At 37.4% G+C, this 16336-nt stretch overlaps 1 protein-coding gene across 9 annotated transcripts in view; it reads left to right on the plus strand.

Annotated features, from left to right (window-relative positions):
• Positions 1 to 16336, plus strand: part of CAMK2D (calcium/calmodulin dependent protein kinase II delta) — a 319598-nt gene that overhangs the window by 160540 nt on the left and 142722 nt on the right. For all 9 annotated transcript variants that reach the window (XM_052641898.1, XM_052641904.1, XM_052641900.1 and 6 more), the window contains exon 4: positions 2207 to 2261. In XM_052641898.1, the coding sequence (XP_052497858.1) occupies positions 2207 to 2261 (55 nt within the window). The remainder of the gene's footprint in view (positions 1 to 2206; positions 2262 to 16336) is intronic.

Consider the following 16336-nt stretch of genomic DNA (forward strand, 5'->3'; position numbering starts at 1 on the left):
GTTTTTAAAAATTAAATATAAAAAGCCCCACATATTGTGTTATAGCTACTCAGTGAGGTATCTATGCAACTATGTCAAATAAGAAACTCAGTGAGTTATCACCCATGGTGTGGCTTTCCTCACTGTACTGAATGACTATGAGTGGAAGACCCATCCTTGAGCCAAACTTTTGATTTTCTTTGGCAGAATAAATTTAAGCAAAGGTAGCAGGCATATTAAAAACAGATGACTGAGACGTAAGCACTCAGCAGTCTTCATCTCCTTATCTTTGTCACTCCGAATTTATGGATGAAGCTTGTGATCTCTGATATTGCCAGTTAAAGTTACAAGAAAATTGCACATTAGTCGTTTTGTTTCAGACATATATAGCTATACTGAGCTTTGATGATTTTGTTTTAGATACTTATAGGTATACTGAGCTTTGATGAAAATGTTTATCCAAAAAGAGGGAAGAATGCCTAGCATGTGGCATAGTAAATACTCAAAACTGAGTTTAAGAAAGACCATCTACTATTTGCCAAGTCTGTGCGGGATGCAACGACTTTTTAAAATATGGTTCCTGTTTGGTAGTGTTGATGAGAAAGAAATTCTGCGTACTAAAGAAAGGACAGATATTCGACTTTGTTAATAAAAATAAAATAGGCTGCATCCTTAAATTCAAAGGTGACACTATGAGAAACCAGGTAAGAGGGGCGCTCCAGTGTGTTTACATTCCATGTGCTCAAGAGACAAACAGAGGAGCTGAACTGAGCTGAAGTGGCCACACTCCCAGGTGCCTGTCATGTGGGCCCCCTTCTCATGTTTGTGATAATAGAAAAATCCACGTTTTACAAATGATAACCCACAATTATGGGGGAATAAATGCCTCTCTTTCTCTACTTTGGAGAAATTTCTGGAGAGGGATTCAGAATGGACTAACAGTGGGCCAAGGATGATATCTTCAGGGGATGGAATTGGATTGTAAAGAATGGCTTGGGAGTTTCATGAGTACTACAGACTCCCTTTGTGGCTTACTGTAGCTTGTGTGACAATGTGTGTCCTACTGAAACCACATTTTCCATATGGCGGTCATCACTGCACCAGGATCATACTCAGGACAAGTCACAATATTAATAGATGTCCTGATCCTTTTGTGGTGACTTCTGAAAAGCACTGTGTCCTGAGTTGGTTGCGCTTCCTGGCCTCTGTTGCTCTCAGTGAAAGCCAAGCTACCCTAAGTGATTGCATAAATAGGAAGAATTTACCATCTATGGGGGTGAGTTGGGGGAGTCAGGGGGCTTATTTGAAATAAACAGAAGGAAGAACAGTACGGGAGTTTTACATGTGTGGTTATCTTGCAGTAAACAAGGAGCACATTTAAATTCAAAAGAGAGAAACTTTGATTTCTCTCTGAATGTTTAGCTCTCTGAAAAATTTCAAGTATTAATTTGAGGAACTAGTAGATTATCTTATTAAAACTTCTAGCTGTACTTTGTTTTAAAACTTTAAACTTTTCCTTTTGTATTAGAGTATAGGCGATTAACAGTGTTGTGGTAGTTTCAGGTGAACAGCAAAGGGACTCAGCCATACATGTACACGTATGCATTCTCCCCCATCTAGCTTTACAGTTTTGACTGATGACTTGTTAAATGGATTTTGGTGACTTGACTTTAGGAGTAGCGTAATTAAAAAAAAAAAAACTGTTTTGACAGGTTGGCTGGGGAGTGCTATATAGAAATTCCCCAGAAAAAAAGGGTGAGCAGAGGCAGAGAGACCACTCACTAGTCTTCTGAAGACCTGAACTAGGATGATAGGAAAGGGAATGGCAAGGTAGAGGCTCTCAGAGGTCAAATGGCCTAAAGCCTGTTAACATACGGAGATACAGCAATTATTAACGTTTAGTTTTTACATGGCAATATGCAAATTGCTTTACCTTTATTTAATATTCTCAACCTTTCTGTAAAGTATAGGTATTGTTATCTTTGCAAGTTGATTAATTTGCTTAAGATCACACAGTTAATAATTATCAGAATCAGAACTTAAACCTAGGATCTGTGTGAACATAAGCCCTGCTAATAAAGGATTCTGACTCATGAGAGGCTAAAATAGTGTTGTCCACATGTTAATTTAGGAGACAGATGCCTATTCAATGCCTGGCTTAAAGTTGATTGTTGGCATACATATAACACAAACTGTCTTCTCTTTTTCCTGTTTTCTTCTGTTTTAGTGCGACTTCATGACAGCATATCAGAAGAGGGCTTCCATTACTTGGTGTTTGATTTGTAAGTACAGCATACTTTGTGTTGGGGGTTTTTTTTTTTTTTTTTTTGGTTTTTTTTTTTTTTTTTGCTATTTATGAAGATTTTGAGTCAAAGATCGTTTTTTCTCCGAGTAGGAGTCCAAATTAATGACCTGATAATATTTTCAAATGTAATTCTTTTGAAAAAAGGTGAATACTCAGCATCGTTCATTTAAAATTTAAGCTAATCTTCCTAAGGGAAATAGTTATGAGTGTTTGCTTTGGGATTGTTCATTGTGATCTCATAAGTAGTTCTCAGTTTACAATGTACAATATAAACCAAGTGTACAGTGGTGCACCTCAGTGTACATAAACATAATTTTCCATTGAATTTTTAAAAGTATTTGTAACTATCTTACATAAAAAGAACACTCAAGAACCCTTGAGATGTGTTACTTCAGGGGTTCAACAACATCATCAAACTCCCATCTTTTACCCCAGCTCACTGTCTTTGTCCTCAGACTGGCATGGTTCAACTTCCTACATGCAGACATGGTAATTTATCCTGGAAGATATTGTACCATATTTTTTTTTTTTAGAATGAACAATTCATCTAGTAAACCTTCCATTTTCACCTCATGGGCCAGGACTAGGTTACATGCCTGCCCCTCACCAGTCACTGGCAAGAAGAATGGAAACACCAGAATTTACTTACACTAAGAATTAGAGACCAAGGTTCTATCAATAAGAATAAAGGGAAAACCATGCTCTTGGGGAGCAGTCGATAGCATCCCACCTGGCTGAATGGGATGTAGTGAGACAGGCCACACACAATACTTCTCGGGGTTAAATGAGAATACACTTTCTGAAAATCAGATTGATACTCCAAATCAAAAATGTCCGTATTGTATAACTTAGTAATTTTGGTTCTTGGAACAATGTCCATGGAAACTGTTACTCTAAATTCAGATAAAGCTTGAAAGATGTTTATGCACTGTTCTTTATAGGAGGCTGGGAGGAGGGGGAAGAAAACCAACTTAAGGATCCAATAATGGAGAATCAGTTTTCTTAATTACAGTGCATTTATATGATGGACTACTCTCTAGCATTTATTGTGATATTTGGGGAATAGATAAGAAAAAAAATTATTTCATCTAAAATATGTCTAATGACAGGTTAATACTAGGTTTGGTTAATTCAGTCCTCCAGTGATGTCTTTAAGAAACCAAGTTCATTCCATCTTTCAGTCTGTTCCTTGTAGTTTGTGGGTTTATCCTCACTCTCAGATACCTCTTAGGTTCTCACATTTGGTGCCTTATTTCAGCTATCATGGTGACTTGCGAAGGCAGGGGAAAAGGAATATTAATCCCATTCATATATTTTTATTTATAGGGAAAACCTTTCCCAGCAGTCCCTCAGAAGATATCTGATAGTGCATTATTGTTTAGAGTTGCTTCTGATGCACATGTCTGAACCAAGTAGTAGTAAAGGGGATAGAATAACAGCAATTGCCATTGACCAACCGTAAGTTCAGTCCATAGCAGGAAGGGAAGTCTTGCTTACTGGGGATAGGAAACCAGACATGTCTGCTGTTACTATGAAGTGTGTTGCAATTATTCTTCAATGTTTAAAGTTCAAGAGGAGAGTTATCAACAATTCTCATCAAAATGCTTTTCCAGTAAGTGAGATTAATAAACTAGCTAAACACAGTCCAGTAAGTAGCTTCAAGCTTTAGAGACAATTGGAAAACAATAGTTAAAAGTATAGATGTTCAGTGAGTAAAAAGAGATTATAACAGATATAAATAAATAATCCTCTATTTAATTGTGGTGGTATTCTAGGGAGAAGAAAAGTAAGTAGCTTTAGAAAAATATACATTCAAAACATAGTTAAGAAAAGTATGATCTTAAAGACATCAATGAAATACTTACGGAAAAAACTGGAAGTTACTTTGCCAATCGGTTCCAAGATAAAATAACTACCTAAATTCCTAAAGATGGAATGTTCTCTGTGTTTGTCCTTTTGATGATGGTTTTGGCAGTGTGGTACTTGTGCATACTTCCTGTGGAATGTCAGCTATTCAGAATCTAATGGGAAGTTCTATTTTTATAGGTGTGTTGAGGCTTCTTCTATTGGAATACTTTTCTAAAAAGCAGAACAGAAAGGGCCATGAGTTCTTAGTTTCTTTTTGCTAATATTAATTTATATTTTTTATTCAAGTATTTGTCCATAATTTCCAACTACAAAGTATTAATAGTTCAGTTTTGCAAATAGACTCAGGAATCAGTGGGAAAGGGCTTCATGGAAGTGACGATATCTTCACAGGAAAAACTTAACTGCTTGATTTTTTTAGAATCATATTCCTCAAGGTCTGCCCCTGGCATGGTTTTTAGGCATACCTCAGCAACTCCGGGAGGCAAGAGATGTGGGTTTATCTGAAATCTAAGGGAAGGTAAGACAGTGGAGTAATGGAGCTAGAACTCTAGTCCTCAGGGAGGGGCCTACAGGCAGAGCCATTGGCCTTAGGAAATAGAGCAGATCCAGTCCGTTTCTAGGACTGATGGCTAATAAGGCTTTGACAAGGGCAGTCATTTGAATATGACTTACATATTTCAGGAACTGCATGTCAAAAAAGATCTGTATTGTGTTTTGTGGGTGAATATACACAATGAAGTATAGAAACATCACACTCTTAAGTAAATATTGTAAGAGAATAATTACATTAAGGCTTACTGGGAAGCCTGCTGACCCAGAATGGAAAGATTTAAGTTTCAGGCTCAGAGCTACCTGGGGCTAAACATTTTACATTCTTTTCTCTAAGCTTCATTTTTCTCAAATAGAATGAGGCCATGGGACCAGATGAAAAACTTGTTAGACATTTCTTAAGTTCTTTTCTATTCTATGAAGCCAGAATGCTTTTTGCATCCATTTGAGATTTCTGGTAGAATTAATGGAACTCCTGATGCCATTTTTAAATATTAGAAAATTTCTTACAAGTCTTAACTATTGGAGAAAAAAGGTATCATTGCGTCTTTAAAAAGAGCAATTTTTTCCCCTAGCCAACACACATCTTGGTATGTGAAGTACTTTTTTCCCTCTGTTTTAAAGCTTTTGTGTTTTTGTCCCCAGCTAAGAAATTCTATTTATTAAGTATGTGATAGATGCCTGCTAAGAGCAAGATACTTTGTCTAATGCTTTAGAGAGGAAGAAAGCAGTGTTTTGGAGCATTTTAAAATAAATGCCCCATTTAGATAAATTCAAAAAGAAATACTCGGAGAGAATCTGCTGTGCCTCCTCCTCCTGCCCCATTTTATCATATATGTATTCGTCCGATGTCCTGGTCAAGTTGCATGTTTTGTGGTTGTTAAGAAAACATGTATATTTTCCATTTTTACAAATTTCAAATTACAATGCTAAAATTTTTCATAGTACACTCCTTACAACGGGGAGCTGAACGAACACTTGGTATGTAGTCACTCTGCACCAGGCACTGCAGATAAGCTGATTGAAGGGAAGGTGAATGACCACTGTTTGCCTTCAAAAAAACATAACTAATATTCTAGCATTTTATCACATACTAGAATATTTTGGTTATATAACCAACAGGTCAGCAGAATTTACAACACACACACAAATATAGGGAGTTTCGTAGCATCTGTTAAAACATCTGGTATGTGCTCCTAGTCACTTGGTCATTTTTATGGTAATTTGGTAAAATTCTATTATGCTGATAATACTCTCCAGTATTTCACAAGGTGTATATTTTCCATTGATTATTACTTCTTTTGGAAGGTGGAGGGCTAGTTTAATTTTTTTTTATGAATACCTTTTGTTTTTATTCACAGAAAATTTTATCTGCCTTAAAACCTACTAAGCATAATATTTCCTTTAATTTACATCTCTAGAACACTGTAGATAACAAACAATAGTAGCAAAATAATTTCACACTCAGATCAAAATGTGAAAGCAAACTATGAAAGACTATTTTCTGTTGTAAAACAGTACTTGAGAACAAGTCTCTAGGTTAAAGTCCTGTCAAGAGAAAGAAAATAAATCAATGATTATAGCATAGGATGCCTTGTGCCATGATATTGTGCTGCATACACAGACTGAAGAAAAGAGTGAAAGTGTTGAATCCTGGTCTACTAACATCCAGGTAGATGATAGTAAGTCCCTGAAATATGTAAGGTGTTGGTAGGAATAAAGTAAAAAGATACTGTGGGCCCTCCATATCCTAAGGTTCGACATCCACAAATTTAACCAATCTTAGATCAAAAAAAGCAAAACTTGAATTTATTGCAGCTGGCAACTATAAGTATTTGCATTTTATTAGGTATTATAAGTAATCAAGAGATGGTTTAAAGTATAATGGAGAATATATGTATAGTATGGCACTTCCCAGGTGGCGCTGTTGGTACAGAGTCCGCCTGCCAGTGCAGGAGATATAAGAGACATAGGTACACAAGAGACACAGGTTCAGTCTCTGGGTCGGGAAGAGCCCCTGGAGTAGGAAATGGCACCCCACTCCAGTGCTCTTGCCTGGAAAATCCCGTGGGTAGAGGAGCCTGGCAAGCCACAGTCCGTGGGCCGCAAAGAGTCGGATGTGACCGAGCACAGGCACCTAGTATAAGATCATTCTGTATCGTTTTATGAGGGGCTTCCCTGGTGGCTCAGACGGTGAAGAAGCGGCCTGCAATTCAGGAGACCTGGGTTTGATCCCTGTGTTGGGAAGATCTCCTGGAGAAGGGCATGGCAACCCACTCCAGTATTCTTGTCTGGGAAATTTCCATGGACAGAGGAGCCTGGCAGGCTACAGTCCATCGGGTTGCAGAGTTGGACATGACTGAGCAGCTAACACAAGGAAAAGTAAGATACCATTTTATATAAGAGACTTGGCGCATCCTCAGATTTTAGTATCTGCTGGGGATTCCCACAGATCTTGAGGGATGACTGTAAAATCTATCTGAAAATATTTTTTAGAACAAAGTTGAGTCTATGGAATTTTGCTTTTAGTTGGCAGTTTATATGCAAGAAACAGTCAACTTAAAATGGAGGGTATTTTAATGACAAAGAAACTCTGGATGCTGTAAGTTATTGCATTTCTTGTTTTCAAAAACGGAATTGTGTTTAAATCAAAACATATTGGCTATTATTAAAATGAAAGTTAATGTCCATTCCAGCAGAAAGCTATAATTCTAGAACTGTAGAAGTTCAGTTATGGGAATATACAGGTTTCACAAGGTTATACCAAATAATTTCAGTGTTCTGTTTCTTGGAGAATTAATAAAATGGTAATGATTTTGTTCCAAGCATACCCTGCTTTATTACTTTGCTTTATCGGGCTTCACAGAAAGTGCATTTTTTACAAATTGAAGATTTATGTAGCCCTGCATCCAGGAAGTTCATCAGTCCCATTTTTTTCAAACAACATTTGTTTACTTTATATATCTGTGCCACATTTTGATAATTCTCACAATATTTCAAAACCTTCCACCAGCAAAAGAATTATGTCTTGATGAAGGCTCAGGTTAGCATTTTTAAACAATAAAGTATTTTTTAATTAAGGTATGCACTTTCTTTTAGGACATAATGCTGTGGGACACTTAAAAGACTACAGGGTAATACAAACATAACTTTTACATGCACTAGGAACCAAAAAACTCACGTGACTTGCTTTACTGTGATATTCACATTATTGTGGTGGTCTGAAACAGAGCCTGCAGTATCTCAGGTGGTATGCCTGTGCATTTTTTAGGAAAAAAAAAAAAAGAACATTTTAAATGACTGACATCCTTTCAATAGAAAGAGGTAGAGACACTCATATCCTGATGATTCCTTTCTGAATAAAAGGCTAAAAACTAACAAAAAACTAACACTCAGCTTTTCTCATGTGTTACGGTGCTGCTCCAAGGTGGCAAACTCAACCCTTTCACCACACATCATAATTCTTTAATGTTAACAGACACTGTGAGTTTGTGTGGGATAAGATGCAACCTCGTTTCATGAGTACTTTTTAGTTGACAACGTACAGGAGGATGGAGGCTCTTCAAATGAATGTCATCTGATGCTTCTTTAGAATTATTGTCAGGGATAATTATGTTAAATTCCAAAGGACTAATCGCTGTTTCATTTGTTCACTTTAGTTAATTTTCATTCTTTAATGTAAATCTGGATTTTCTTGAGACTATATCAATTCCCATTTTGTCTTTATGAAGTAGGAGAAAACATTATGCAATTTAGGACTTTTGGAAACTTTTAACTATTACACTTTTATAAGATATCTTTTTAGAGGAGTTTCGGGTTCAAAGCAAAGAAGAGCAGAAGTTTCTGAAAATTCCCAAATAGTCCTATCTCCAAACATGCATAACACTGTTGACTTCCCACACACAGTGGTGTATTTTTTGCAGTTGAGGGCTCTATAGTGACGCATCATTATTACCCAAAGTCCATAGTTTTCATTGGGGTTTACTCTTGGTATTGTACATTGACTGGGTTTTTTTGGTAGTTTAATGAAGAATAATTTCATTGTCTTCAAAATCCTCTGTGCTCCAACTATTCATGTCACCCTTCTCTCTGCCTAGAAACAACTAATTGTTATATTGTCTGCATAGTTTTGCCTTGTCTAAAAAGTCATAGTTGGAATCATATAGCATGTAACCTTTTCAGATTGGCTTCTTCCACTTAGCTGTATATATTTATGTTTCCTCCATGTTTTTTCATGTCTTGATAGTTCGTATCTTTTTAGCACTGAATAATAATTCCCGGGATGAGCTGCAGTTTGTTTATCCAGCTCCCTGCTGAAGGATATCTTGGTTGTTTCTGAGTTTTGGCAGTTATGAATAAACTTGCTGTAAACATCCATGTGCAGGTTTTTGTGTGGACTTAAGTTTTCAGCTCCTTTGGGTAAATACCAAGGAAAACAATTACTGGATTATATGGTAAGAATATGTTTAGTTGTATACAGAACTGCCAAACTGTCTTTTAAAGTGAATGTATCATTTTGATTGGAGAAGGAAATGGCAACCCACTCCAGATTTCTTGCCTAGAGAATCCTGTGGACAGAGGAGCCTGGTGGACTGCCGTCTGTGGGGTCACACAGAGTCAGACACGACTGAGGCGGCTTAGCATGCATGAATACATTGGAGAAGGCAGTGGCAACCCACTCCAGTGTTCTTGCCTGGAGAATCCCAGGGACAGAGGAGCCTGGTGGGCTGCTGCCTATGGGGTCACAGAGACGGACACGACTGAAGCGACGCAGCAGCAGCAGTATTATTTTGCATTCCCATCAGCAATCAATGAAGAGTTCCTGTTGCTCCATGTCCTGCCAGAACTTAATGTCAGTGTTTTGGACTTTGGCCACACTAATGGATGTGTAGTGGTTATCTTGTTTTAATTTACAAATGCCTAGTGACATGTGGTGTGGAGCATCTTTTCATATGCTTATTTTCCATCTGCATATCTTCTTTGGTGAGGTATCCTTCAGATCTTTTGCCAGTTTTTAAGTCAGATTATTCATTTCTTATTGTTCAGTTATAAGAATTCTTGGTGTAGTTGGATAACAGTCCTTCATCAGATGTTTTCGTAAATATTTTTCCCAGTCTATAACTTGTCTTCTCATTTCTTGACAGTGTCTTCTGCAGAGCAGAATTTTAAAATTTTTAATCAAGTTCACCTTATCAATTGTTTCTCTCATGGATCATGCCTTTGATGTTGTATCTAAAAGCCATCCCCATGTCTAAGGTCAGCCAGATATTCTATGTTATCCTCCAGGATTTTTATAGTTTTATTTATATAGTTACAGTTTTACATTTAGGTCTGTGACTCATTTTGAGTTAATTTTTGTGAAGGGTGTAAGGTCTAAATGTAGGTTTTTCTTTCTTCTTTTTTTAAAATATGTGTCTTCTCCAGCATCATTTGTTCAAGAGTCTCATTTCTCTGATGTATTGCCCTTGCTCTTTTGTCAAAGATGAGAGACTACATTTATATATATTCATTTCTGGGCTTTATTTTCTTATAATCTGTGCTTATTCTTTCATTAATACCACACTTTCTTTATTACTGTAGCTTCATTGTAAGTCTTCAAGTCGGTGGTATGAGTCCGTCATCTTTGTTCTTCTCTTTAACTATTACATTGATTATGCTTGGTCTTTTGGCTCACCACATAAACTTTAAAATCAGGTTTTTGATATCCACAAAAGGACTTGCTGGATTAGGATTATGTTGATTAAGTTGGGGAGAACTGTCATCTTGACCTCCTACTCATCTACAAGGAATATCTCTTCATTTATTTAGTTATTTTTTTTCTTTCATCAGAGTTTTGTAGTTTCCTTATAAAAATCTTTTACATGTTTTGTTAGACTTATACCTAAGTATTTCACTTTTAGGGAGTATAATGTAAATGGTAAAGTGTTTTTAATATAAATTTCACTTGGTCATTTCTGGCACATAGGAAAGCTATAGGTTTTTGCATGTTAACCTTGTATCCTGCTTATATTAGTTCAGGAATTTTGTTGTCAATTCTTTCGGATATTTCTCCATAGACAATCATGTCATCTGTGAATAAAGACCATTTTGTTTCTTCCTTCCCAGTTTGTATACCGTTAGTTTCCTTTTCTTATCTGATTACACTAGCGAGAATTTCTCCTCTGATGTTGGAAAGGGATGATGAAAGAGGACATCCTTGCCTTGTTCCTGGTCTTAGTGGGAAAACTTCATGTTTCACACTGTTAAATATGATGTTGTTGCTGCTGCGTCACCTCAGCCATGTCCGACTCTGTGCGACCCCATAGACAGCAGCCCACCAGGCTCCCCTGTCCCGGGGATTCTCCAGGCAAGAACACTGGAGTGGGTTGCCGTTTCCTTCTCCAATGCATGAAAGTGAAAACTGAAAGTGAAGTTGCTCAGTCATGTCCGACTCTTTGTGACCCCATGGACTGCAGCCTACCAGGCTCCTCCGTCCATGGGATTTTCCAGGCAAGAGTACTGGAGTGGGGTGCCATCGCCTTCTCCAAAATATGATGTTACCTTGTGGTATTTTAAAAATGTTTTTTATTAAGTTGGGGAAATGTTGCTAGTTTACTAATAATTACTGTCATGAATGGATGCTGAATTCTGTCGGATGCTTTTTCTGCATCGACTGATATGATTATGTGATTTTGCTGTTCTTGCCTGTTGATGTGATTGATGGATAACATTGATTTTCGAATGTGAAACCAGCCTTGCATATTTGAAATAAATTTCTTTTGCTTGTGGTGAATAATTCTTTTTATTGATTGTTGTATTCAGTTTGTTACTATTTTGTTGAGGATCTTTATATCTGTGTTCATGAGGGATATCGGTCTAAATTTTTCCTCCTTGTAGAAGTTATATCTGATTTTGATGTTTAGAGTAATGGTGGCCTTATAGAATGTGTTGCAGTGTGTTCACTCTGCTTCTGTTTTCTGGAACAAATTGTAAAGAAGTGGTTTCATTTCTTCCTTTAAGTGTTCAGTATAACTTACCAGTGAATCCATCTGCTTTCTGTTTTGGAAGGTTATTAATTATTGATTCAATTTCCTTATTAGATAGACTATTCAGATTGTCTATTGTCTATCTTCTTGTGCACTTTTGGCTGATTGTGTCTTTCAAAGAATTGATCCATTCATCTGGGGTATTGAATATGTGGGCATAGAGTTATTCATAATATTCCTTCATTATTCTTTTAATATCTGTGGTGTCTATAGTAATGTCTCCTCCTTCATTTCTCATATTAATAATTTATGTCTTCTCTCTTTTGATCATAGTCTGGCTGTAAACTCATCTGTCGCATTGATCTTTTCAAAGAACTAGCTTTTTTGCTATTGTTGATTTCCTCTGTTGAATTCTTACTTTCAAGTCTATTGATTTCTGCTCCAACTTTTAGTTTTACTTCATCTTACTTTGGATTTAGTTTGCTCTTCTTTGTCTTATTTCCTAGTGGAAGCTTAGAGTATTAATTTTATGTTTTCCCCTCTAAAGTTGCATTCAGTGTTATAAATTTCCCTATATATAGTTCATCCCACAAATTTTGATAAGTTCTATTTTTCATTTGCATTTAATTCAAAATATTTTAAACCCTCTGTTGTGATTTCTTCTTTGACTTATGTGTTTTTTAATCTCCTCGTATTTGGATCATTCAGTTTTCTTTCTGTTAACTGTTTTCTAGTTTAATTCCATGTACTCTGAGAACAGACCTTGTGTGCTTACTAACCTTCTAAACTTGTTAAGGTGTGTTTTATGACCCAGGATGTCATCTGTCTTGGTGAATGTTCCATATGGGCTGGAAAAGAATGTGCATTATACTGTTGTTAGATGAAGTAGTCTATACATCTCAATTATATCCAGTTGATTTACGGTGCTCTTGAGTTCAGCTATGCTCTTAATGATTTTCTGTCTGCTGGGTCAGTCCATTTCTGATAGACGAGTGTTAAAATCTCCATCTGCAGTAGTAGATTCACCAGTTTTTTCTTACAGTTCTATCAGTGTTTGTCAAAAGCTAAGAGAATTCAGCACCACCAAACCAGCCTTACAACAAAAGCCAAGAGAACTTCTCTAGCAGGAAAAAATAAGAGAAGACCCACAAAAACAAATCCTAAATGATTAAGAAAATGGCAGTAGAAACGTGTATATCATTAACTACCTTAAATGTAAATGGATTAAAAGCCCCAACCAAAAGACACAGACTGGCTAAATGGATACAGAGACAAGACCTGTGTATATGCTGCCTACAATTACGCACTTCAAACCTAAGGACACATACATACTGAAAGTTCAGCTCAGTCAGTTCAGTTTCTCAGTCGTGTCTGACTCTTTGCTATCCCATGAACTGCAGTGCACCAGGCCTCCCTGTCCATTGCCAACTCCTGAAGTCTACTCAGACTCATGTCCATTGAGTCGGTGATGCCATCCAACCATCTCATTCTCTGTTGTCCCCTTCTCCTCCTGCCCTGTATCTTTCCCAGCATCAGGGTCTTTTCAAATGAGTCAGCTCTTCGCATCAGTCCTTCCAATGAATATTCAGGACTGATTTCCTTTAGGATTGACTGGTTGGATCACCTTGCAAAGTTAGGGGATGGAAAAAGATATTCCATGCAAATGGGAAGCAAAAGAAAGCAGGAATAGTAATACTCATGTAAGTGTTTGTCATATATTTTGGTGTTGTATTGTTAGGCATATGCACATTAAGAATTGTTACATATTCTTGGAATGTTGACCCCTTTGTCATTAAGTGAAGCCCCTCTTTTTCTCTGATAATTTTCCTTGCCTGAAAGTCTACTCTAATATTGATATAAATATTCTCACTTTCTTTTGACTAGTGTTAGCATGACATATAATTCTCCATTGTTTTAGTCTTAATCTGTATGTGTCTTTATAATCACAGTGAATTGCTTACTGACTGTGGATATTTGTGCCTTTTTTTGATCCACTCTGACAGTCTCTTTTCATGTATTTGAAAAGTGATTATTGATATATTTGGATTAATATGTACCATATTGGTTACTGTTTCTTCTCATATTCTTACTGTTATCCTCTACATATTTTTCTTCCTTTGGAAGTTTGTTTTGTCATTTTCCCAAACAGAGAGTCTATCCTCAACTGGGTCCAGTTTACTAATGAGTTCATCAGTGGTATTCTTCATTATTGTTACAATGTTTTCTTTTTATCCTGGTGTTTCTTTTTTGTTCTCAGAATTTTCATCTCTCTGCTTACATTACCCATATATTCTTGCGTGTTGTCTACTTTTTTCCATTAATGTCTTTAACATATGAATCATAGTTTTTAAAATTTCTGGTCTTTTAATTCTAACATTCCTGCCACATCTGATTTTGGCTCTGATTCTTGTTAGCTTTTTGCATGTGTGCATGGTTAGTTGCTCAGTTGTGTCCAGCTCTTAGCAGCCCGTGGATTGTAGCCTACCAGTTTCCCCTGTCCATGGGATTCTGCAGGCAAGAATACTGGGGTGGGTAGCCATTCCCTCCTTCAGGGGATCTTCCTGACCCAGGGATTGCACCTGGGTCTCCTGCATTGCAAGCCAATTGTTTTTTTTTTTTTTAATTAATTAATTAATTAATTTTACTTTACATTATTGTATTGGTTTTGCCATGCATTGATTTGAATCCACCATGAGTGTACATACATGTGTTCCCCATCCTGAACCCTTCTCCCACCTCCCTCCCCATGCCATCCCTCTGGGTCATCCTAATGCACCAGCCCTGAGCTCCCTGTATCATGCATCAAACCTGGACTGGTGATTCGTTTCACATATTATATTTTACATGTTTCAATGCCATTCTCCCTTATCATCCCATTCTCGCCCTCTCCCACAGAGTCCAAAAGACTGTTCAATACATCTGTGTCTCTTTTGCTGTCTTGCATACAGGGTTATCATTACCAACTTTCTAAATTCCATATATATGCATTAGTATACTGTATTGGTGTTTTTCTTTCTGGCTTACTTCACTCTGTATAATAGGCTCCAGTTTCATCCACCTCATTAGAACTGATTCAAATGTATTCTTTTTAATGGCTGAGTAATACTCCATTGTGTATATGTACCACAGCTGTCTTGTCCATTCATCTGCTAATGGGCATCTAGGTTGCTTCCATGTTCTGGCTATTATAAACAGTGCTGCAGTGAACATTGGGGTACATGTGTCTCTTTCGATTCTGGTTTCCTCCATGTGTATGCCCAACAGTGGGATTGCTGGGTCATATGGCAGTTCTATTTCCAGTTTTTTAAGGAATCTCCACACTGTTCTCCATAGTGGCTGTACTAGTTTGCATTCCCACCAACAGTGTAAGAGGGTTCCCTTTTCTCCATACCCTCTCCAGCATTTATTGCTTGTAGACTTTTGGATCGCAGCCATTCTGACTGGCATGAAATGGTACCTCATTGTGGTTTTGATTTGCATTTCCGTGATAATGAGTGATGTTGAATATCTTTTCATGTGTGTGTTAGCCATCTGTATGTCTTTGGAGAAATGTCTGTTTAGTTCTTTGGCCCACTTTTTGATTGGATCTTTTATTTTTCTGGAATTGAGCTGCAGGAGTTGCTGCAAGCTGATTCTTTACCATCTGAGCTACTGGGGAAGTTTCTTAAAGTGTGCTTTTTGCCTTTTGGTATGTCTTGTAATTTTTTGTTGGGAGATGGATGTGATGTATTGAGTAAAAGGAATTGTGGTTAGTGGACCTTTAGTGATGCAGTGGTAAGGTGTTGGGGGAGGGGAAGTGTTCTCTAGTCCTGTGATTAGGTCTCAGGTGAGCCTTATCTCTTAGACTGTTAACTTCACCAGTGCTTCTCGGTTTTACTTTATTCCCCCCTACCCTTTCAGTTGAACAAAATGGCTAGAGAATGCTGGAGTTGAATGTTTCCCTTCTTCCATTTGCATTGCTCCCTGAGTCAGTCAGACTCTGGTAAGATTTCCTCATTCAGTTCAGTGTTGCTCAGTCATGTCCAACTCTTTGTGACCCCATGGACTGCAGCACACCAGGCTTCCCTCACCAGCTCCATCACTAACTCCCAGAGCTTGCTCAGACTCATGTCGATCAAGTTGGTGATGCCATCTTATCTTCTCATCTTCTTGTCCCCTTCTCCTCCTGCCTTCAATCTTTCCCAGCATCAAGGTCTTTTCAAATGAGTCAGTTATTCACATCAGGTGGCCAAAGTATTGAAGCTCCAACTTCAGCATCAGTCCTTCCAATGAGTATTAAGGACTGATTTCCTTTAGGATTGACTGGTTTGATCTCCTTGCAGTCCAAGGGATTCTTTTCCAACACCACAGTTCAAAAGCCTCAGTTCTTCGGCACTCAGCCTTCATTAACGGTCCAACTCTCACATCCATACATGACTACTGGAAAAACAATAGCTTTGACTAGATGGATATTTGTCAGCAAAGTAATGTCTCTGATTTTTAATATGCTGTCTAAGTTGTCATAGCTTTTCTTCCAAGGAGCGAGTGTCTTTTAATTTCATGGCTGCAGTCACCATCTGCAGTGATTTTGGAGTCCAAGAAAATTAAGGCAGCCCTTATTGAAAAGAACAGAATGCTCTGCCATATTTTGAAATGGTTCCTTTTTCCATCTCCCTGCTGGAAGCACAAG

The sequence above is a fragment of the Budorcas taxicolor genome, chromosome 6 (assembly GCF_023091745.1).
Source record: "Budorcas taxicolor isolate Tak-1 chromosome 6, Takin1.1, whole genome shotgun sequence".
Classification (NCBI taxonomy): Eukaryota; Metazoa; Chordata; class Mammalia; order Artiodactyla; family Bovidae; genus Budorcas; species Budorcas taxicolor.